The sequence below is a fragment of the Astatotilapia calliptera genome, chromosome 12 (assembly GCF_900246225.1).
Source record: "Astatotilapia calliptera chromosome 12, fAstCal1.2, whole genome shotgun sequence".
NCBI classification, from domain to species: domain Eukaryota; kingdom Metazoa; phylum Chordata; class Actinopteri; order Cichliformes; family Cichlidae; genus Astatotilapia; species Astatotilapia calliptera.
This window is the reverse complement of record NC_039313.1, coordinates 26491586-26515004: the sequence shown is the minus strand read 5'-3', so window position 1 is coordinate 26515004 and position 23419 is coordinate 26491586. Positions and strand designations below refer to the sequence as shown.

Here is a 23419-nt window from a genome sequence, read left to right as displayed (position 1 = left end):
TCTTTTTTTTCTTTCTTTTTTTTTTTTTTAAAGGGAAAAAAAGAAAAAATCTCTCCAGATCACAGGAACAACATGAACTAGTTGGCCAGAGATTTGCTCAAGCTGTTGTTTTGAGCATTTCAATTCTCCTCAGTCATATTCTTGCTTTCCTTTCAACAGTGAGAATGATGTATAATTCATCTTGCTTTACCTTGTGTCAATATTCATAGCAAGAGGATCAATATTACAGTGGAAACCTGAGGGGTTTGTGCTGCCTGTGCCAAAGGATTTGTGAAGAATTACAATATAGATGTGCTACAGAATGATTTTTCAGCTTGTACTCTTTGCTGCAATCTCATGAGACAAAGTCAATGGCACCTCTGATCCCGGCTGAGAAAGAACTAATCTTTAGACTTTGGCAGATGAAAAGGTCAAAGGAAGACCAGCTGCTGATTTTCGAATCCCAGTCCTGGTGTTATGCAAATACCGACATCCGTTAGACATGTAGGTTGTTCATTTACAGGTCAAACACATAGATCGGCTAGGTCAATATTTTCTTGTTCCCTTATCATTCTGCTGAATTGCCCTAATGGTCCTCCCACATTGTGTTCATCAGATCTTGCAGGGAAGCTTTATCGTGACAGTGTTCAGTTTCATCTGCTGATTAGCAGATGAAACTGAACAAACACCATGACAGCGAGAATACATGACCACCTCCAGAATACAATTCTGCGTGTCTCCGGTATTAAAATACATCTGGAAATTATTTTTTTTTCTTTGTAGACTGCAAGATATTTCTTGCCTTCATTTGCCTATGTGTCTTCTGTACTATTCAAAATAACACACACACAGTTGCTTCTTGCATAATGCAAGCAGACTTGACAGCTTGGAATAGCAACTCCCTGATTGGTGTCGGCCAGGTTGTACTCACGATTTTCTGTTGCGTGCATGAAAAGATAGATAGATAGGGTCTTGGCCTCTGCGTCCGGCCTTCCATTTTCTTTGAGGAAAAGACCACAGCCTCTTTTAGTTGCCTGGTTACAGCTTCCTCGGGGTATTCAATGGGTCTCCTTCAAGCTGACACAGAGCACCAAGCTATTAAAGTCACTTTATTAAACACTGACAGAGGAGCTGCACAAGGCGGAAGCAGTTCAGTGGACCCATGTCAGCCAAACAGTCCTACGTAAGACATGATTGCTGAGGATGCTTGATGACGCACAGCAACTTTCCTTTTGACTTGCACTGGCTTGTGATAGTTACATCACAGCAAGCAGTTTTTTTTTTCTTAAAAGAGCATTTCTGGAAGTTGTAGCAGGGAAAGCACAGGCGTGTGTAGCTACATTCATATTGGCAGTATGTCATTTGCCTGTGTCAAGGCCAGTTAATATTGCATGGTTTATTGCAAGGACACCAGGAGGAAAGGCTTTATTAAAGGAACATTTTCATATTTTGGCAAAGACACAAGAGTCAGGTTGGAAATTTCATTGCAATTCTCACGCCTGAAAAGCAAATATGAGATGGAGCCAGGAGCCGAAGACACTTTAAAATCTGATCCAGATCACCAGAGACAAAACCTTTTTGTTTCTGCTTCACAGTCAGATCACATATTAGCCATGGGTTTGGTTTTGTTTCTGCTATTTTAAATCCCTTTATTATTATTTTTTTTCCAAGAATGGATGATATTGAAGAGTTAATGTGCGTTCACAGACCATTCAGCTGGGGGAACAGTGCACCCTGGAGTAGCGCACTCCCAGCAGACAATATATAAGACCACCTGCAGAAGCTGTTTATAGCTTAAAGACTAGAACATTTAGGTCCTGTTCAAGATTGCCTGAAGTATAAAAATGACCTTTGCACAGAGTCAAGTCTTTTCCAGCCTTTATATAAAAATATAGCAGATAAAACAGAGTTAGTTTCTTTTCTAACTCTTTCCAAGATTTTTTTTTAAAAAAAAAGAAAGCTTACTTCACTGTAATTTCTTCGCAATACACTTTCTCTTTAGTTTCACACATAAAATTGGTCTCCAGATTCAAAGCCTACAGAGTCTGCCAGCTCCATGACTAAGGCCCCTGTTCTCTCTTATTAGTTCATCTATTCTCAGGCTGGTCTCAGTGAGACTAATTACAAGTAACCTGGTGGACCTCACAGCTGGTGGGGGGTCCATGCTCAGCAGCAAGGAGCTCGTTTCCTTGTACAGTGTGATTTAAAATCTGCTGCTGATGTTCCTCTTGAGGGAAGCAACAAGAATAATAATAGCAGAAGTTTCTTATAGTCAGTAATGTTTGATATTTCAAATGGAGGGTGGTTACTGTACACAAGGGCATTGATCTCCGGTCGATATTTCATGTCCTGCTGCGCTGTTGCGTTTCATAGATGATTCAGCCCTTATCAAAGCTCTTTAAATAAAGGACAATACTTGACCCATGTGGTGTGGACTGTATGCTCAACCAAAGTAGCAGCAATCTCATCAGTAACTACGGAGACGATTTTCTGTCGTGTGTGTGTGTGTGTGTGTGTGTGTGTGTGTGTGTGTGTGTGTGTGTGTGTGTGTGTGTGTGTGTGTGTGTGTGTGTGTGTGTGTGCCCCAGTAACACCAGAGTGACAGACAGATTGAACTACTGTGAGAAAAAACAAAAAACACTTTCCATTGAAGATAAGAGTGCGGCAGCCCCACTCGCTCTTCAGCAGGATATTACAGGCTGCTGTATGGATGTCAAATCGTCGTGATGAATAAACTTCGATTTCTTGTGCAGTTTGTTTAAAATTCGAAGCACACATTGGCCCGGCTGAATAATTGTGCTTATCAAACCATAAATAAGCACTTTTATAATGCAGAGGAGATTGCGGAGTGCACATGAAATGGACTGAGCGAGCAATGAGCTGTTGCGATACAGTAAATTGGCTTCGGGCACATGTCCTGTTGGAAAGCAAACACAGTAATGTACAGTAAATGTCATTAAATGGTGCTCTTGACGGGATCCGGTGCAGTAGGGAGGGGGCGGCAGTGGCGGTCCTAGCCTGTTTGGCGCCCCAGGCAAATAGGGTTTATTTCTGGGATTTCACACAACCCAGGATTCAAATCATGAATAGATAATGGGCTTGGATTTACAACATTATGAATGCAATGTGCTCTATTTGGAAGCAGCAGGTCTCCCTCCCCTTTCGACTGGTTGTGTGTGAGACTTTAAATCATCAAACTGTAAATTATAAATTTTCAATTGTTATTGATCCCTTTACCCCGAGTCCTAAAGTGTAGGCTATATTTATTTTCTTACTCTTCTTATATTTATTGTTTGTTTACTTGCACTGCTGTAACTGGAGCCTCGTCGTCTCATCTCTCTATATACTGGACTGTATGTGGCAGAGATGACAATAAAGTTTACTTTGACTTCAGCAGCAAGCAGGCATACCGAGGGCTCTCGCGATCACTTTTCGCGTATAGAATTTCGAAAAAACATCGGCGCAAATTACAAGTCTGTATCATGATGTCTGGTGTTTTCGTGTTTGCTGTTTTGTTTTTATTTTGTTTTATATTGTGAGTTGGTTATTAGATGCTGCTCCAGCCAGCCAGAGAACTCCGCCCCCCACCACGATGCCGCCCCGTGTCGCCCGTATCAAAACCCTCACTGGGGGGCGGAGTACAAGTCCACGCAGTAGATAAAACCTCAGAGGTACTTGGAGAGAGCATGCAGACTTTACAAAGTTGCAGCTCAATTTGTGAACATGACAGCTACAAAAATATCACACCGACACTAAAACATGGAAAGATGGACTGTCATGTTGTTGTCTAGTGACCCCTGGTGGCTAGAGACGCTGCATCAGGCTCGTGTGTCCTGCTGGAGCCAAAAACAAGTATTTAAAAAAATAAAAATTTAAAAATAAATTAAAAAAAAATAATTATATATTATTTATATATTTATATATTATTATATATTTATATATTATATATTATTATATATTATTTTTATATATTTATATATATATATATATATATACATACATACATACATACATACATACATACATACATACATACATACATACATACATACATATATATATATATGGGGTTTTTTTTTACCACAAAACTACATTAGTACACACGCCCTTATTTTTATTCGACTGACCAACACACACACACTCCTGCTGGATGGTTTTAGTTGTGGGGTGGAAAGAAATGTGTACTGGAGGACCAACTTTTGTTTTAATGCTTACAAAACCTACATGCAAAAGCTGCGTGGGAACAAACTGTGTTACCACACCCTGCGATGCATTACTAGGACAAAAAAAAGACAAGTAACAGCGGAAGACAGACTGGTTGGGCTGGGCTCCTCCCAAAGAGAAATAAAGGTAGGCACACAAATGATGGCAGACCAGCACAGTCCTCAGACTTAAACCCCAGTCAAGCTTGTTTGGGATGAAGCAGACGGATGGGAGCAGCAGTACTGACTGAACTGAAAGGTTGAAAAAAACGAAGAGGAAACAGAAGATGTGAGAGGGAGAATTTAAAGCTGAATAGAAAGACAAATGTATAAGAGTATGAAGAAGTAGGGTGAAGGAAAGGATGGTGAACTGAAGGGATGAGGGAGCAAAAAGACCGCTTAAAAAAAAGAGAGAGAGAGATCCAGGTGGAGGGCACAAATGGCAGGTATAGGTTCAAAGGGTAGGAAGATGACAAAGTTAGTGGTGAGAAACATAAAGGATTATGAAGATGAAGGAAAAGGGAATGATGAAGAAGGATAGGAAGCTTCTTCCCAAGCATGACCAATAAGGTGTAATTTATACTTACATTTGCATATGTCTTTCTGAGGTAGAGAGATGTAAAGGTCAATGAGTGTAATAGAAAGAGAACAGAAAGTGTGGAAATTTAATATTAATAAGGAAAAATATGGCTAAAAGGGTTGAGAAAGATAGGTCGCTCAGCAAGAAGCACAAAGATGACATCAGTAGAAAGAAAAAGAAGAGGGGTAGTAACAGGAGAAACAAAAAGAAACTGGATAAAATGGAAGAAAGATGAATGTGGAAAGAAAAGAACGGGGAACAGACAGAGTAGTCTAATCCACAGAGTAGACGATTAGTAAAACTGATCAGAGAGAAAGCAACTAGTTGGAGGGCTACACTCCTCCTCCTGAATAAAGATGAAAGAAAATTAAAGACAAAGTGAGAGAGAGTGTGGACAAGAGATATTGGAAGATTTTTTTTTGTTGGTTTTTTGGTTTTTTTTTAAAAAAGCCAGTAGAAGAGAAAGACTGACAATAGAGAGGTCGAGTTAAAAAACAACAACCCAGAAACGAGCGGAGTGACAGGCTACAGAAAAGTGGATGAAGATCTGTTAGATGGCTTGGTGAAAGATTAAAAAAAACAAGGCTGAGTGAAAAAGTAAGACAATCAAGATAGAAAGATCAAAAAACACAGAACAGAAGGTGTAGACATGAAAAGAGTGCAGAGGGTCCAAAATAAGGATGTAGGATACAAAGTAGAGAGAGGAAGGAATGAAAGTAGACAGAAAAGGAAGGACACAGAAGCAAAGAAGATGAACGCACAAAGGCGGGGAGGGCAGAATGGGAAAAGAAAATGCTAGGAGACAGGAGAGGGTGTGACACAGAGGCAGAAGAAGCTGGAGAAGTGTATTAGAATTACAGAAGGTGTGAGGTGAAGCTGGAAGAAGATGAAGAGGACACAACAATGGCAGAGCGATGGAGGTTAGGAATGAATTGTATAAGCAGAGCAGTGGGGAAGATGAACAAAAGAAAGAGAGGATGATTAAATGATGGAACAGAAGCACAGAGAGGAAAAAGTACAGACTGTGACTGAAAGGGAGATGAGGACGGGCTGATGGTTTTAGGATAGGAGGTGGGGGTGCAGGATGAAGGAAAAGGTAGATAAAGAAGGTGAAGACTCAAGGGAAGATGAAAGAGGGGAAGGAAGATTGCTGAAGGAGCACACTGGAGAGCAGTGGAAGTGTAAAGGAAACGGAGAGCAAGGCAGGGTTCAGAGGAAGAGGGGTGCCAGAGGCCATGACAACTCGATACAGGATAAGACGATGTAAAAGAAAAATGTCAAACAAAAATTGACAGCTGGATGGAAGAGAGAGAAAAGCCAAGGGGGTGGGGGATAGAGGGGGCTGGAAATATAAGAGGGTTTGCATAGATAAGAAGGAAAGTTAGAAATTTTGATGAAGGGAGATGGAAAAAGAGAACAATATGGCTGAGAAAGTTAGAGGAAAGGCAGATAGGGAGATAAGAGATACATCATGTGATCGTCTGTGCCAGAAAACAAGCAATGTTGAGAGAGGGGAGCTGAAAGCAGGAGCCAAAGAAGACAGCCAGAGAGAAAGGCTGGATGGACGAAGGCGGGAGATACTGGAAAGAAAAGAGACATAATAATAATAATAATAATGATAATACATTTTATTTGAGGGCGCCTTTCAGAAACCCAAGGTCTCCTTGCAAAAAACACAATTAATAAAAGGAACAGTAGTCATAAAATACATAAAATAAGTTAAAATTACAAAACAGAGCGTGACAACAGATAAAATCAGCATTAAAGCGAATAAGCCAGTTTAAACAGGTGTGTTTTGAGCTGTGTCTTAAATATGGAGAGGGAGTCAATATTTCTTAGTGCAGGAGGAAGAAAGTTCCAGAGCTGGGGAGCAGAGCGACTGAAAGCTCTGTTCCCCTTAGTGATAAGGTGTGAGGACGGAACGGTAAGATGAGTAGCAGATGATGATCTGAGAGGGTGGGAAACAGTGGTGATATGGAGCAGGTCACACAAATATGAAGGTGCAGATTTATGGATACATTTGAACGTGAGAAGTAAGATTTTAAAATTTATCCTGGCTTCTATGGGCAACCAGTGAAGCTGCTGAAGAACTGGGGTAATATGAGCACTTAACAGAGTGCAAGTTATGAGCCGAGCTGCAGAATACATGGCTCTTTCCTGCTTTCCAGTTGGAGTCAGTCACAGCATCTACTACTATACACATCTACTAAGTCAAAAAAGGTAAAGAGGATTTAAATAAAAAATATATACATATGAAAAATATTTTTCATATTATAGTGCCATAAACATACATACATATATATATATATATATATATATACATATATATATATACATATACATATATACATATATACATATATATATATATATATATATATATATATATATATATATACATATATACATATATATATATATATATATATATATATATATATATATATATACATATATATATATATTTTTTTTTTTTTTTTTTTTTTTTTTTTTAAACAGAAGAACTGGTAACATTTTATGTTCCAAGAGTCAGGTGTAAGGTGTACAGTAATTAAATGGATTTTCAGTGTATTTTATTTGAAATTATTATTAAATTATTATTATATTTAGATTTAAATACTTCAAGGTCCACTGATGCACCAAAAAGTATCGCGTATTTGAGATATTAGAAGCAGAAATATTGTTTTTAAGCAGAATTAGCAAAAAATACATTAAAAAAATACATAAAATTACTATTTTCTAAAATTATAGTGTTTCTGAAGAAGAATTGTATTGTGTCATTTTTAGTTGCCAATTTGTAACAATCTTCCAAATCCCTACACGACAATACTTACTGTACATAATACCATTAACTATCCCAAATTTATGCATATTGTTGTCATTGAACTGTGGCTGTAAATTTTCTCCTTAGCCAAACTTGACTAAAAGAGAAATTGTCCATTTGACATCAAATACAAAGGGCTTTTTTTTCCTGGTACTGTTTGCTTGGATTTGGGTCATAAGATGAAAATAAATTAATAAATCGAGGTGCTGTTGCATCAAACATTACAAGCAAACTTAGCAGAAAACAAATTCAGTGAGTTGAAAGCTTTTATTTATATTTTAGATAATAAAACAAGAGCAACATTCACAAAAAAATGTTTTATGCTTATATAAAAAATGAAATGTAGAATCAAAGAAATCTTTCATTTCTTGAATGTCCGGTGTCCATTTTCCCTTTCGGCCACACTCGCCTGAAAGGAAAGGAGAAAATTCTTTTGAAAATGAGGTCAGGTCTTTGCCTGCCTTTTGACAGCAATGACAGATGCATCAGTGAATCTAAACATTGAATTATTCAGGAGAAAAACTTACAAGAAGTCCTTTCACTCTGTACATTTTGGCAAAAGGTGATTCCTCTGCACAACCGAAAACACTGCAAGGTGCTTCGACGCGTGGGAACTCTTCAACCATCTTTTGTTGAGGAAAAATGAAGAAACATTGCAGTGAAAAGCAACAGCTGCTAATGTACAGATAAAGAGTTGCTGTTAGACTAATGCTTACATTGCCCAGTGTGTCTGAGAAGTTGTCCAGATCCCTCTTCCCTCCTGGGCTCAGTCCGTATGACCAGTGCTGACAGCAGCCCTGTGGAAACACCGTCCCTGCGAGCAGCAGCCACAGTGCCAAGATTTTTGCAGCCATTCTGAGGATAAAGCTTCACATTTTGCACGTAAGCATGTTAATGATAGAATTTTTCCCCCATTTAACTCCAGATATTGTTTCAGTCCTTATCACATTTCAGATAAGACCTTACCTTCTGTGCATTAGACAAGAACTTCTGATCTCTTCTGCTGTCCTTTGTGAAGTCTGCTGCACATGATTTTCCAAGATTTATATAACTGTGCTTTGTTTCCTCCAACACTTCACTACAGGGGGTCACAAAGTGGGATTAAGCAACACTTGGCAACTCTGGCAACCCACAGAGCTGTTTGAACAATTGCACCTGATGTGTGATTTTTGCAGTTTCTGATCATTTTATGATGTACTTTGAACTGACTTCACAAGATATATGACAGTTATTCCAGAACTGCTTTGGTATGTTTTTCACCTCATGTGTACCCTGATGTACACAAACATCTGTTTTACAGAGCTGCACGTCTCTGGGCAAAGATGCTATGTTGATGTGAGAGAATGGGCAGGCTGCTTTGAACGGATAGTAAGGCAACAGTAACCGAAATAACCAATTATAACAACCAGGGTATGCAGAAGAACATCTGCAGCAGCTGAAGAACACACCAGGTGCCACTACTGTCAGCTAAGAGGAGGAAACTGAGGCTACAGTTTAAACTGGCTCACCAAAATTGGTCAGCATAAAATTTGCAAAACATTCTGATTCACCAGTCTCAATTTCTGTTGCAACATTTGGATGGTAGGGTCAGAATTTGGTGTAAATAATGAAAGCATGAATGCATCATGCCTTGTATCATGTCCATTGACCGTGTTCATCCCTTTTGACCATAATGTACCAGCAGGATTATGCGCTAAAATCTCCTGAAAGTGGTTTCTTTAAGATGAAAGTGAGCCACTGGGGTTAAATGGTCTCCACAGTTCTTTGTTTTGTCCCTAGCTGGCGGTCAGCAGGGGAGGTCGAAGTAAATACGTCGCTGTGGGTGCCGTAGGGTTTCCATCTTGGTCAACAATGCACTTCCAGTCATTGCGATCTGTGTCCTTGACCTTTGCTTGCTTGATGGTTGTTTAAGATCGTCTTCAATTTGCTTGATCCAAGTCGTCTTGGGTGCATCACACTCGATTCTCCAGTGGGCGGTGCACTGCTGCAGCAGAAGGCGATATGGTAGGTGATGGTTGCTCATGCAGCAGACATGGCCAAACCATTGCAGTCGTCACTTCAGGGTCAGCTCTTCCATTTAGGGCTGCTGGTGACATTGACTACGTGTCACGCTGTTGCTGAGGCGGTCATGGAGGGACACTCGGAGAATCTGACGCAAACGGCCCATTTGGGAGACCTCGAGCTTGTTGAGGTTGTGTTTGAGGGTGACCCAGGGCTCGGATCAGTAGAGAAGAATGGGCAATACCAGTGAGCAGTACAGGCGGATTTTGGTGATGAGGGTGACGTTTGTCTTTTTCCAGATACACCATCGTAAGGAGGGGAATGCCGCCGCCGCTTGACCGATTCTTGAGTACATTTCCGCTGTAGATGCCACTTTTCTTGCATCAGAGAGCCGAGGTCTTTGAATTCCCGCAGTTGTTCGATTTGCACGGTGGCTGCATAAGGTCTTCTCAGTTACCAGCTTTCAATCTAACAGAGCATCTTTGGGATGTAGCAGAATGGAAGATTAACATCATAAATGTGTAGCCGACAAATCTGCAACAGTGCGACACTACCACCCTGGTGCTAATAAGGTGTAACTAATAAAGTGTCCAGCGAGTGTATGTTTTCCTAATACTCACAACATAGACCTTTAGTCTTTCCAGCTGTTGGTTGTCAGATGTTGTATTTCAAAACATATTCCAAGTGTGTAGAACTATTCGGCCGATAGGAACATTATCCATTTTGCTCATAAAGACAAGTGCAACTAATGACAGCTCAAGCTGTAGACAGCTGTGCTGAGTCATAGGCCAAAATGTCTAAAAACATTTGCAAATTTTAACAAAGAATGACAAATGCTCATTCAAATGAGCACAAGCAGCAGTTCTGAAGGATGTGACATGTTGTTTAGATGACTGTCATTCGAGAACTGAGCCAAAGCAACCGAGAAAGAAAAACAGATGACAAAGACTTTTTCTTCATAGCAGTTTATTTATAACAGTCATTTATGGAAACATATTTCCATGGTCGAGTGCAATATTCATAGACAGGGATAACTACACAACTCCCTGCCTCAAACAAATCAACCCCAGCCCCATATTGCATTCAGTGAGATGTATTAAAATAAATAACCATAGCTCTTCCATTGGTTTTCACACTCAGGGTGAAATACACATTATGATTGCCTTCATCATTCATTCTCACAGGCCGGGTACCTTCCACTTCATTGAGTGAATAATATTGCATCATTGGTGCAGCTTCGAGCTACAGCTAGAGAAACTTCACTGGTCAAAGACACAGCTTTCCCCCTCCCCCCTCACATGCAAACGGACACTGTGGAACAAGAACTGAAGTTAGATCCTTCAGAAAACAGCTGACAACACCTCTGTCTACTCTAAGAATTACTTTTTGGGGAAGTTTTGGAAGCACTGGATTTGCTTTACACAACATTACATAAGAAAAGCACCAAACCTTTTTGGTGAAAGGATATACCACGTTACACGTTAACATATACATGTGCAAACAAGTTTAAAGCATGATTAAGTGACATACATAAATACACGAAGCACGTTTCCAGGCAAACCCCACTTTAACAACATGAAAATGGACTCTCCTGCCGTACTGGGGATCGGATAAATAACGGATGATGTGCATGAACATTACGATAAGCTTTGCCACATCCGAATGCATGCAGTTGTGGATCACTCACACCTCGGGTTAATAAGAGGTAGATTCACAGAGCACAAAACCAGGGAAAGCTTTTTTTGTTTTGTTTTTTAGGAGACAGAAAAACATCAAACTAGAAAAACAAACCTCACAGCTATACATCTTGTATTGCATACTCGAGCTGTGTTTAAAACGAGCCTGTAGCATAGTTTTATGTTGCTCTAACAGCACTTTTAGCCTGTTAGACTGTGCTAGTGTATGGCTTTGGCTTGCATTATTTCTTTTATAATAATATGTTGTATATCCAGCAATATTAAGTTACATACTTAAAGAAGAATATATATATTGACACAGTTATTGGTAATTAACCCTCTTCCATTTCTGCTACAGCAGCATGCAGTGAAGCTCAATGCTCTGAGCTTTACTGCTCAAAGGTAAGCTGACTTTGATTCCTATTAACATGTCAAGTAATATGAAATAAAAGTATGAAACTAAATGAGTATAGTCACTTGATTACATCCAGACACATCTACACAAACTAGGAACCTTTTACTTTTTTGGTGATAAACGCAGCTGAACATTCTCAAAACACCCTACCATACAAACATACATAAGACAACCCTGGATAAATTCTAGTGCAATATATTTAAAGCTAACATAATATTGGTGGAATGCCAGGGGTGTGCATACATATACCTGTACTGCACTGATAGGTATAGAGAGATTGAAAAGGAGCGACTTGGGGAAAGCTGTGGCCCGCATTGGACTTGCAGGTGTGGTGTTGAGTTATCTAACACTCTGTGACATGTGCAGAGGGGTCAGCATCTCTTCAAAAATGGCTCCCTTGACATTGGACCCTCTCAGGTTAGCTTCTTGTAGATCGCAGCCAGATAGATCACAGTTCTGGACAGGAGAAAAAAAACAAAACAAAAAAAAAAACCCAATGAAAATTCCTAAGTAATGAGGCGAGCCTTGCCGTCTTTGGCCTGTGCTGTTAACACTGTGTGGATTGTGACAGATCGACCGGCTTCTTGTAAGTTTAGTGAAGCTTTTAATCATTTACAAATGTGCTTCAGGTCAGTGTCTATTTGCTCCACAATCATTCGAAAAGCACAAAGTTTGAGATCTTCAAGTTAAAATGAACATAAAATGGAGAAAGAGCGATAAATTAAACCTGTTTTTGCATGTCATCTAGTTTTAAGATTTCAGGAAACATAAAAAACAAACAAACAAACAAACAAAAACGTGGGACTTTGCTTTTCGCGAGCTGCATCACATATTGGGAATTTTATTCAGATTCGCAGTGTCATTATTTCTGCTCCTGATTTTGATGTCATAAACAAAACCTGCCACCTGAGCCCACTTTATTCTGTGCTTTTAAAGATAATCCTTGACTCACCTCGAGATCTGTCCCTGCTAAAGTAGCTCCCCGCAGATTACAGTTCTTCAGCTTTGCATTTTTGAGAGTGGCCACACGCAAGTTGATACCGGTCATTTGGCTTCCTTCCATGTCGACTCCTTTCAGGTTAGCGCCTGATTTAAAGAAAAAAATAAAAATGATAATAATAAAAATCGTACAGTTAAAACAAAAACAAAAAATAAAAACGAAATTAAGGCTGCCTCCTTTTTCATCAGAAAAGCTTTTAAAGATTACCTTCCAGGTTGGCCTTCAGTCCAGATGGATCTTCAAAATTGCATCCTTTGAGAGAAGCTCCCTCAGCATTGGAACACAGCATCTTCACCCCTTGTAAGTTAGCACCCTGCAACCAGCAGAGCAAAGAGCAAAAGTTTTTATGATAGTCTGACCTAACCTCTACAAATTATTAATGAAAAGATTATGGAGAAAAAAAGTGCCGTTTTTTTTTAAATAAGCTGAATGTGAGAGGAAGATTTGTAGCAGTATCTTTAAGATATTAAAGAACAGAGTAGTCCTTTTTTCTACACAAGTGAGGGGGCAGCAGATAGAGACCAAAAATCCTAAGACAAGTACATTTTTGCATCACCACAAGGCCAACATTTAAAAAAACATAACAAACAAAAAAATAGCACATTAAGATACACGGAAGGAGGAAGCATTTACAGATGTGAATGGATATGTATAAGATTTAGCCTGAACAACACCAGAGCCGCCACGCTTACATCCAGGTTGGCTCCAGAGAGATCAGCCCGCTCCAGATTGGAGCAGCACAGGTTGGCATGTGTCAGATTGCAGCGGCTGAGGTTAGCCATCTTGAAATTGATGTAGCGCAGGTCAAGTCGGGACAGATCGGCGCCACTGAAATTGAGTCCCTAGAAACATTAAGAGTAATAGGGTCAAGTATAAATTTGATCAGATGATATGAGAGTGAATTAAAACGGTTTCATCTAACCGTACCTGACAGCGGAGCTCTGACTTGGTCGGTGTTGCCAAAAGAAAACGGACAAACTCTTTGCGGGAAATAGGAGAGTGGTCCTCGGGTGGCTGCGAGTTCTGTTTAAAAAGAAAGCATGCAAGGGAGAGATCACATTTTTAACAACCATGTTTCCAAAGAAGCAGAGGTGATATGTAAAAATCAAAATTCTCAGTTAAATTTGGGCTTTCAGTGAGTTCCAAATGACTCCATACTTTCTGCATTTACAAAGACAGGTTATAATTCTGATAATAAAATATTAATGTTAAAACAAATTTTTTTTTTATAAATAATTGAAAAATATATTCCGATATTGAATTTCCCAAAAAACTGTGGGGGGGGGAAAAAGCAATCACGTGGCAGATCATAAGATCAAAAAAAGTTAATTGACAACAGCTCATTAGCATAAATGGGTATTTATCCATTCCACTGCACACAATGGACAAGACCAAAAACTTGTATTGTTGTGTTTTAGTAACACAGACATGGACTCAGGAACACGTCTGAAAACAAATGACGGTAAACTGTTTCCAGGTGCACCCATAAATGGAGCGTCAATACGGAGAGAAATAATAGGATTAGCCGGCTTATTAAGAGCACAGCTCAAAGTCAGCATGTGTGGTGGAGGTGCATTAATGCACATGGCATGGGTAACTAGCACATTTGTGAACGCACCATTTAAGATGAATGGTATACACAATTTGACGTGACATATTCTACTTCCCAGTTGATTTGTTTCCTTTTCAAGGAAAGCCTCTACACCATTCATGTAAGACAATGCCAACCACATTCTATGGCAGCTGTGACTCAGGAGGTAGAGCAGGTCGTATATCAGTCGGAGCAGTGGTCCCAAACCTTTTTTGCACCACGGACCAGTTTAATGTCAGACAATATTTTCACAGACCGGCCTTTAAGGTGTCGCAGATAAATACAACAAAATAAAATGATACAGACAAAAACTGTGGCATTATGTAAATATAATAGTAAATTCAGCTGTGTAATTGTGTAACTTTATTAGCAGCATCCTCCTGAAATGCGCCAACAACATTGAGAGTAACATCCTCCTCTCTGCTTCTTGATGCTCTCTGGTTGCTATAGTAACACGTAAATATTTCCTTCAAAATAAGACACACGACTACAACACGGGAAAAGACCCAGGGAAACCGACTTAACGATAAAAACCATACATTTCACACCCGAGCCTCAACTCTCGCGGCACGGTACCAAACGACTCACGGACCGCTACCGGTCCGTGGCCCGGGTGTTGGGGACGGCTGAGTCAGAGGATTGATTCCCCAGCCGGGGGTAGTTGGGCAAGATACTCAACCTCGATTTGCTCCTAATGCAACCATTGGTGTGAGTATAAATGCTAGACAAAACGCTTGGGTGTAAGAAGAAAAAAAAGAAGTGGTTTTATAGATATATGTGTAACGGGTGAATGTGGCTTGTAGTTATAAGCACTCTGCATGCTCAGTTACAGTTTACCAGCTTCACATATCAACATGGCTGCATAATAAAAAGCATCTGAATGTGAAGCAGGCATGGACTGAAAGACTAAAAACAAAAACATGCACAAAAAGTACAACAATTGCTTTCCCAGAGTGTTGTTTCTTTAAAAAAAAGAAAAAAATAACATTACAGTCATCAAATTCAAAATGAGTATGCAATTTTAATACTTCTTGTTTTTTCTTCTTCTTTGTACTGTTCTCTATCAAATATCGGGTTTAACTGGTTTACAAATTACTTCAGTTTGTTTTTATTAACATTTTTAACAGCATAAAACGTGATTTTATTGTAAACTAGCTTTTTGACTTCCGCATTAAAAACTACCTTGATCGCTACTTCAAGCTGTTCAGCAAGCTGCTCAATTCCAAAGAAGCGAGCCTCCTCGAGGACACCTGGAAAACATTCAGGAGATTGCTACATATCCCTCCATTTTTTTTAACATTTTAGACATTAGATCACTTGCATGCAGGTAGACCTCATCATTTAGGAATAACATTTTTAAAAGAAGGGAAAAAAAGAAAAAGAAGAAAGGTTACCTCGTATATTTATGCCTTCATTGATAATGAGCTGACCGTGTCTCAAGTAGTTGAGAATAGGCTCAAAGTACTCAGGGCTGCGGTCAATGAGGTAAGCCCCATGCTCGTCCTGTTTGTTTCCCCACACATCTGAAAACAGACACAACACAGAGCTTGACGAAACTTACTCAATAACATGGCTGAATAAGAACTGAAATGCTCATTGATCAGCTGGTCTCAGTACCCTTCTCTCGAAACATGTGAGCGAGCATACTCTCCGGCTCCTTGCTGACCAAGGTGCTCCTGATTATAAAAGAAGATGCATTCAGCAACCAGAGAACAGAGAAACAACGAATGAGATATGGCATGAAAGCTGAATTTAAAGCGCAAATACCTGGTGGTGGTGAAAAGACGGCCACCAATGTTAAGGGTTAGCCAGTCAGTGTGAGCTGCCAGCGGATCTGATGTAATCTTGGCTTCATTTTGAGGGTCTGTGATAATAAAGTGAAGGAAGACAACAGAGACATTGAAACCTTTGGACACTCTGACAGTGGATGAGACTCCAGCAGCAGACATGCCAGCACTCACCAATAAATGGATCTCCTTCTGACACATACAGCACGTCGTCATCTCTGGGAGAGGCACAGACGCACATGTCAGAAACATAATGTAGAGAGGAGACCTTCAAATTTGTTGTCACAGCTGAGCTTACCTTATAAGGGCAATGTCATCAATGAGACCACCCTTTCCATTGTACAAACAGGAGGCTTTGATTCCTAACTTATTGCTTGCTACAGATAGTAAGTCAGACAAGGTTCCGTATACTGCTACAACCTAAAGAGAGGGGGGAAAAACGATGGATTAAGGACTGAAAGCAAAAGGGTCACTCCAGCCTAACATACACATGACATAAATGACTCACGGTGGAAATGGTGATTGACCTTAAAGTTCAACGGTAGTTTATTTGTGGAAAAAAATGTAATAAAGTCAGAGATTAACCCTGTCATCATATGAGTACATGATGTGGCGTTTGAGTATCAGCAGTTAGCAGTGCATCCTGAAACACCTTAGGTACGTACAGTGGAAAAAGCCAGTCATTCTGCGGCCCAAGCTCTCACACTATTACCCACCTTGCCATTTTTACATGTCCCGTTAACAAATAACGTGACTCTTCTCATTCTTCACGCGCTATGGCTGAAGGTCTAGTAAGGCTAAAATAATAGGACAATGACGTATCCTTTCCCAGCTACTCTCCTTTTCGTGTGCCGAAACAAATGAAGCTGACTAGCTTGCTGCATCAGACAACAACACGAGACAAAAGATGCCTTCACAGCTGTCGGGAAAACTAGATATTTTTTGCAAGTGTAACTTGGAGGAATACTTATAGGCACAGCTGAACTTGGGAGTGTTATTATTATATTTAAAAAGCTCAATGTGTTTTCTATTGAGTCAACTGTATTAATTTATTGGATCTGTGCTGTTGTCAAGCATTAAATAGAGCTGATGGTGTGATATGTATAAGTTTCAAACAGCATACGTAATTTTTGATGCTTATAAAATGATAGTGCAAGCGTGAGCAGTTGCAGTCGCTGTAGAAGTGCATCACTGATAATAATTATGTCACCGCAGGTCAAAGTTAACCGCGGCCGCTAATTTGCCTAAACAAATCCATTAATGTAACGCTACCAAATCTGAGAGCATCTGAAGGGGCCTGTAAACAGCTCTGTAATTGGCTGAGAGGCTTCTACGTAAGCACGTTTCGTGCGTAAGTTATTTGTAGCGCTAGCGTTTAGCCATCCTGAAGGTTTTCGTTTCGTGTGAAGAAAAGCGCCACTCATTCGCATCGCATCAGCCTTTATCTTATTTCAAATGTAACATCTCAACTTGTCATCGGGCCAAACATTCATTGGTTCACTAACAGCATTTTTGCGGCTTGTTTGTTGCGACGTAGTCCTGTTGGTGGTGGTAATGCGCCACAGAGCAGCCCAACAATAGCAGTAGAAGAAGAACAGTGTTACTGTCAACAGAGTAATCTTTGACAGCATTTCTGTAACTATAAACTTGCGTTCACCTTCAGGTTTGAATGTTTTCATTTATCGCGTTTTTAAGAAATGTCTGACAGACAGCATTGTTTGTGCTGCTCTCATCCCGTCTCCTCTGCTGGTGTTTACCAGACGCTGTACGAAATGGATTTTGAACGAGGTTTGCATTCACCTTTCAGGCATGTGGTGACTGAGTTAAACCGCACTGCTATCAAATATGTAGACTAGGCCAAGCAATACTATTTTGTTCTGATTTGAAAGATGTGTCAGTGAAGTAGGGTGCTGTGCGTCCTGTGCAGGTATCTGGTCTGCTGCAATGAATGGAGACTTGGAGCGGGTAAAGTACTTAGTGCAGAAGGGGACAGACCCTAATTTGAGAGACTCAGCTGGATACACCGCTCTGGTCAGTTTACAGAAGACACGTTTGGCTGCACAGCATGAGCTCATGTACCTAATGTACCCATGTACCTAAACTTGTAATTTACTAATGCTGTTTTCCTTTTTAGCACTATGGAAGCCGCAGTGGTCATCTCTGTGTGTGCAAGTTTCTTCTTGAGAACGGTGCCTGTGCGTCTCCGCAGACGCCAGGCGGGGCCACGCCGCTCCATCGATCATCTTACTGCGGTCATCTGAATGTGGTAAGACTCCTTCTGCAACACAGAGCAGATCCAGCACTCTGTGATGATGATGGCATGTCCCCTTTACACAAGGTACAGAATTTCCAGCAATAACACAGCCATTCTGCTGAGATATAATCATTTAACTTGTGTCTGCATCTTTTACTCTCTTACATGGTTGAGCAGGCTGCAGAAGGGGGCCACGAAGAGGTCTGTCAGCTCCTTGTTGAGCACTGCCCAGCACTCCGCAGCCAGATGAACAAGAGGCTCCAGCTACCCTACCAGCTGGCACAGCAGGGAGACCTGCAGGAGCTCTTAAAACCCCCCTGTTGATGGCAGATGCACTGAACCTGAGGCATGCTGTGTTACTAAGATCACACGAATGATCTCCCACATTTTCCTTAGCAAGCATCAGCATTCATGTTTGGAAGAGAAAGTTACAGCTGTTGATGAGAACTGAGACATGGTGAGGAAATGGATTCGGAAGTGGGAAGAATCAATCGAACACGCCCACCTTTTGAGCTGAAGTGCTCTTGGTGGCTTAATGTTAAGATAACTGGTGGTGCATTATAAGCTTTGATGTGTATTTGTGGAATTAAGTTTGTATCCAGACTCCTACGTTTGGTACAAGACCCAAAACAGTCACACAACTTAGCAACAGCAAGACAAGGACAACATGCCAGTGCAGAGTACAGAGATCATTTGAAAGGTGCAATGATGTCACAGAACTTGAACACGGAGTGCAGCTTTTAAAAGCTCACAGAGGAAACCCCTTGTGAGTGTTACACAATAGTACGAGTCACCTGTTACAGTCACAATATCAGTTTTTATAATTGGCTCTGTTGAGCATATGGCATGTGTTTCTATTAAAACTGTACGCCAACTTCTCGCCTGTTTTTGGGTCGCTTTTATCTAAAAGTGATCCTTGTTGAACTTTTAAACTCTTAACAGTAGGGGGAGCTGTTGTCCTAAAAGGGCTGGACACTTTCCCTGGGACACCATCTGAATTAGATGGCAACAAGCACAAAGTGACCTCATTCAATCCTCCCAGCACATTGCTGGAGAACTAAACAGCGTAACTGTGAGAAAGAGGGAAATCTGTTACAGCTGATAGCAAGACATCACAGAAGGACTCTAGTGTCCAGGCAGTTTATGTTTATGCAGCTGTACTGCTGATATATTAGTGAACTAATTCCAAAAGTTTTTTTCTGGTTTCTGGTCATTTAAAAAACAAAACATGGGCCAGCTTAAAAAGGGTAAATGGACTGGTACGTATGTCACACTTTTTTTACCCAAACTGTGCCTTCAGAGTGTTGTTCACAACAAGCCACATTCACCCATTCCTACAGCACTTTATTCTGTGTATTTAAGTGCTTTCTAACTATAAGGCTCACAATGGATGGCAATTTGGGTTTCGGTATGTTTCCAGGGATAATTTAACACATGAGCTGGAGGTGCTGGGACTCGAACCACAGAACCAATTGGCCGACTTGACCTCCTGAGCCACAGTGGGATGTTCGTTGTTTCTACTTTACTAGTTTTACGACTGTATTTGAGGAAGCTTGTGGAACCTTCTGCTTCTGGTGCAAAGCATTAACACTTTTCTGCACCGAGATGTTGTTAGTTGTGAGTCTCAGGATTTCAGAATTAAGTTAAACCATATGAGTGTCTCACATTCTTAACGGTCTGCTGATTTTTAGCATGTAACTTTTAACAAAAAAATAGCAATTATTAGCTGTTTTTGTTTGTTTTGTACTGAGATTACTTGTTCATTTTTAAGTAATCAGACACAGGTCACATGACTGAAGGAGGCCCGGAGGTGAAAAACCTATGGAAGTATTTCCTTATACTGAAACAGATGGAAATACTTGTGTGACCATTATCTCACATACTTACATATTCAAAGCATGTACAATAAGTAACACATGCACATAGGAGAGATACATTTTCCTCTCAGCCTCCTACAGATGTGTGGGTATTAGTGCGGTCTGCACAGATACAAACCCATGACAGAAACCTCTCTCTGCAGTCTGAGGAACTTTCATTGGGTCCGCTGGTGGGTGGTGTTTCCAAACTACCTTCAAACCACATCCATGCCGTGACTGGAGGGGTGCCAGGCCACATCTGGAGCTGATTGCAGCTGACGCCACACAGCACAGGGAGATAGGGTGTTGAGGGGTAGATGGGGTAGGATTGGGGGTATTTTAACTCCGAGAGCTAAGCCAAGAGAGCTGTTTATGCTCAGTGACAAGTTCCTCCTTGCACACAGCTGAGGAACTGTATCTGGGATAACCCGCTTTGATTGCCACATGTCTATAATAGCAGGGTGGTTGGCTCGCCTTTTTTCCCCCCTTTTTTCTTTCTTGTCTGAATGGCATTATGGAGGGGAAAAAAGCACATTCTGCTCTTTGAGTTGAACCAGTAATTTTGACTGGCACACAGACTGTCGGACCCACCCACAGCACCCTGTGATTGCTCCCCTGCCAGGCTGTATGGAACACAATCAGAGTTGATGGTGATGCAGATTTGGTAGCAGTGAGTGAGCTAATGAAAACCCTCTGTGTCACTTGATAAAACTGGAGGAAACCTTAAGGGCCTTGGTCTTTAATTTTTCATGACCTGGTTTGAGTTTGAGAGTTGTTTATGTGAGAAAAAATCTGGCCTGCATGAGTGAAAATCAAATGCTTGGTCAAGAAAGACCCATTTTTTGCCACACACTTTAAAAATCTCTTTGAAGCATCTGTGCTGCTTCATTTTTCTCAGATTTTTTATGTTAAAGCAAAGGAAGAATGCAGCATGATTTTAACGGCTGTTTTCTGAGAGGCTTCGCATAGTGTGAGGACTTGGGAAGGACTCCACAAGATGAGGAATTTGGACTGCAGCTCTGTTTAGCGAGATTTATTTGGAAAGCAATGAAACTTCCTGGCCCTGGAACCCACTTCCACCATAATGAGCCCAAGTTAAACCAGGACTGGATGTTATTTTCCTCAGAAATAGAAGGTGGTCTGTGTGAAGGATTTAAAGTTGGTGTTGGGAACTTTTTAGTCTAAGTATTGAGAGCAAATACTCCTCTGTGTATTTTTCTACAGATTGAGAATAATGTTAAAGCTGTAAAAAGTAGTGGTTTCAGTGGTTATATAAATATTATTTTTAATGTTTTTATTTAGATTTCTGTTTTCACAGATAAAAAAGGTCATCTAGTCCTTATCTTTCCTGTGTTCAGCTGAACAAAAATAATGCTATTCTCTTGCCTCGCAGCTGCCCTGGCAGAGCCGGACCTGTCTGAGCTATCCCAAAGCAATCAGGTAAATGGCTGGCAGATGGGCACACATTAGGAGGTGCAGTACCAGAGTCTGGCATGGAAGACAGCTCCATGTTATCTGTTGTGTGTCGCGGAGGTAGGCGTGTGGATGTTGGTTCAGGGGGCGTGTGTAATCAAATATATGGGAGCTGTTCCTCTGAGATGCTGCATAATCCAATTTAGGTCCACTCCCACTTCAAAGAAGCATGTTGTCTGCTGGTTGATGTGATGTTGCAGATCCTACGCTTTCACTTTCCAGGTCAGCGGGTGATCAGATCCATGAGTCCAGAGGCTGCAGCTTAGCTCTTCCAGGCAGTCAGCTCAGTGACCATGGGAAATGTCAGGGTTATCAGGTGATCACCATGTGACACATGCTTGCTAGCTTTTTATTTCTATCTGCAGGCCAGGTTTTTTCAACCACATCATAGATCAGATAGTCATTTTAACATAGGACATGTTAGCAGTGTTTTGGACTAAAATGGAGCTCTCACATCTGGACAATGTCAAAACTTCCTTGAGTAATTGTGTGCAGTGAACTGTGATTTTTGTGTTATTGTCTGATTTTTTTTCTTCTTTTTTATTCCCGGATGTTTTTTCTTTTGACTCTGGGATGGATGGTTAAATTTCTTTTTATTGATTATGGAGATGTAATCTTCTCAAAAGCATGGCCAGTGAAACAACCCTTAAGCTGTTTCCATATGAGTCAGAGGACAATTAATGAAGCTTGTTGGATCATATATCAAGGTTCTATCATAGCAGACTGTTTTGGGAAACCATATTGTAGTATATCACCTGCCAAATCTACAAATGAGCTCTGTGAATATGCGGTATATGATTTTTTTCCCTTTCCAGCATGTTCTTCATTTGCACATGTTCGCTTGCTGTTGGCTCAGTGGAGGTCTATTTTCCATTATTTTTTTTCAGTTATGTTCAGTTTTATTTTTATAGTGCCAAATCACAACGACAGTCACTTCAAGGTGCTTTATATTGTAAAGCTTTGAGTAAGCATTTGGCAACAGTGGGAAGGAAAAACTCCTTTTTAACAGGAAGAGACTTCTGGCAGAACCAGACTTATGGTGTAAGTCATCTGCTGAGACCAGTTGGAGGTGAGGTGAGGGAGACGGGACAGAAGGAACACTGTCAAAAAAGAGACAGAGTTTCAAAGCTCATTAAACTATTTAAGTTTTAAGCCTAATCTTAAAAATAGAGGGTGTCTGTCTCCGAAATCCAAACTGGGCACAGAAGAGGGGCCTGAAAGTTGAAGGCTGCCTCCCATTCTACTTTTAAATATCTTAGGAAGAACGAGTAAGCATGCAGTCATAGAGCAAAGTGCTCTTATGGGGTGATATGGTACGATGAGGTCTTTAACATAAGACAAGGCCTGATTATTCAAGACCTTGAATGTGAAAAGAAAGATTTTAAAATTGATTATGGATTTACCAGGGAGCCAATGAAGAGAAGCAAATACAGGAGAAAAATGCTCTCTGTGTCAAGTCCCTGTCAGTACTCTCGTTGCAGCATTTTGGGTCAACTGAAGGCTTTTCAGGGAGTTTTTAAGACATCCTGGTAATAACGAATTGTAGTAGTCCAGCCTAGAAGTAATAAATGCATAATGTAGTTTTTCAATATCACTTTGAGACAGAATGTTTCTTATTTTAGAGATACTGAGTCAATGCAATAAGACATAGTTGTATAATATGTACACTGTAAAATAAATCCTGATCCAAAATGACTCCAATATTCCTCACGGTGTTACAGGAGGCCAAGGTAATGCCCTCCACTGGTTAGAAACCATGTTTCTAACGTTTTTAGGGGCAA

General features: G+C 40.5%; 3 protein-coding genes across 5 annotated transcripts; 1 reads left to right on the top strand and 2 right to left on the bottom strand.

Annotated features, from left to right (window-relative positions):
• Nucleotides 1–7912: 7912 nt before the first annotated feature.
• On the bottom strand, nt 7913–8635 carry LOC113033766 (progonadoliberin-1). Its single transcript, XM_026187851.1, has 4 exons — nt 8552–8635; nt 8302–8452; nt 8113–8211; nt 7913–7994 (listed from the first exon to the last, which is right to left on the bottom strand). The coding sequence occupies exons 1-4, from the start codon at nt 8560–8562 to the stop codon at nt 7947–7949; spliced, it is 309 nt and encodes a 102-aa protein (XP_026043636.1). The 5' UTR covers nt 8563–8635; the 3' UTR covers nt 7913–7946.
• A 1900-nt stretch (nt 8636–10535) lies between these two features.
• Nucleotides 10536–16994, bottom strand: kctd9a (potassium channel tetramerization domain containing 9a). The gene is made up of 12 exons (XM_026187801.1): nt 16772–16994; nt 16354–16475; nt 16230–16273; nt 16036–16132; nt 15886–15944; nt 15663–15791; nt 15451–15518; nt 13605–13700; nt 13370–13519; nt 12885–12990; nt 12630–12763; nt 10536–12133 (listed from the first exon to the last, which is right to left on the bottom strand). Exons 1-12 carry the CDS (start codon nt 16817–16819, stop codon nt 12017–12019), a joined length of 1170 nt encoding a protein of 389 aa, XP_026043586.1. The 5' UTR covers nt 16820–16994; the 3' UTR covers nt 10536–12016.
• Nucleotides 16995–17357: 363 nt separating this feature from the next.
• On the top strand, nt 17358–19183 carry ankrd39 (ankyrin repeat domain 39). 3 transcript variants are annotated; one of them, XM_026187804.1, is made up of 5 exons: nt 17358–17718; nt 17816–17843; nt 17983–18086; nt 18190–18393; nt 18487–19183. In XM_026187804.1, exons 2-5 carry the CDS (start codon nt 17828–17830, stop codon nt 18631–18633), a joined length of 471 nt encoding a protein of 156 aa, XP_026043589.1. In that variant the 5' UTR covers nt 17358–17718; nt 17816–17827; the 3' UTR covers nt 18634–19183. The 3 variants fall into 3 exon arrangements, with proteins under 3 accessions (XP_026043589.1, XP_026043588.1, XP_026043587.1); XM_026187803.1 differs by having other exon boundaries at nt 17358–17843; nt 18190–18321; XM_026187802.1 differs by having other exon boundaries at nt 17358–17843.
• Nucleotides 19184–23419: the final 4236 nt, after the last annotated feature.

Bases quoted from the DNA above. Each gene is read 5' to 3' on its own strand.
- kctd9a (XM_026187801.1), bottom strand. From the start codon at position 16,819: ATGAGAAGAGTCACGTTATTTGTTAACGGGACATGTAAAAATGGCAAG. The intron at 12,764-12,884 runs GTAATCTTTAAA...TCTTTAAATCAG, and splicing joins ACTGAAGGCCAACCTGGAAG to GCGCTAACCTGAAAGGAGTC. The intron at 12,134-12,629 runs GTGAGTCAAGGA...TCTCCTGTCCAG, and splicing joins TAGCAGGGACAGATCTCGAG to AACTGTGATCTATCTGGCTG.
- ankrd39 (XM_026187802.1), top strand. From the start codon at position 17,753: ATGTCTGACAGACAGCATTGTTTGTGCTGCTCTCATCCCGTCTCCTCT. The intron at 17,844-17,982 runs GTTTGCATTCAC...CGTCCTGTGCAG, and splicing joins CGAAATGGATTTTGAACGAG to GTATCTGGTCTGCTGCAATG. The intron at 18,087-18,189 runs GTCAGTTTACAG...TTTCCTTTTTAG, and splicing joins CAGCTGGATACACCGCTCTG to CACTATGGAAGCCGCAGTGG.
- LOC113033766 (XM_026187851.1), bottom strand. The intron at 8,212-8,301 runs GTAAGCATTAGT...CCTCAACAAAAG, and splicing joins TCTCAGACACACTGGGCAAT to ATGGTTGAAGAGTTCCCACG. The intron at 7,995-8,112 runs GTAAGTTTTTCT...CTTTCCTTTCAG, and splicing joins ACAGAGTGAAAGGACTTCTT to GCGAGTGTGGCCGAAAGGGA.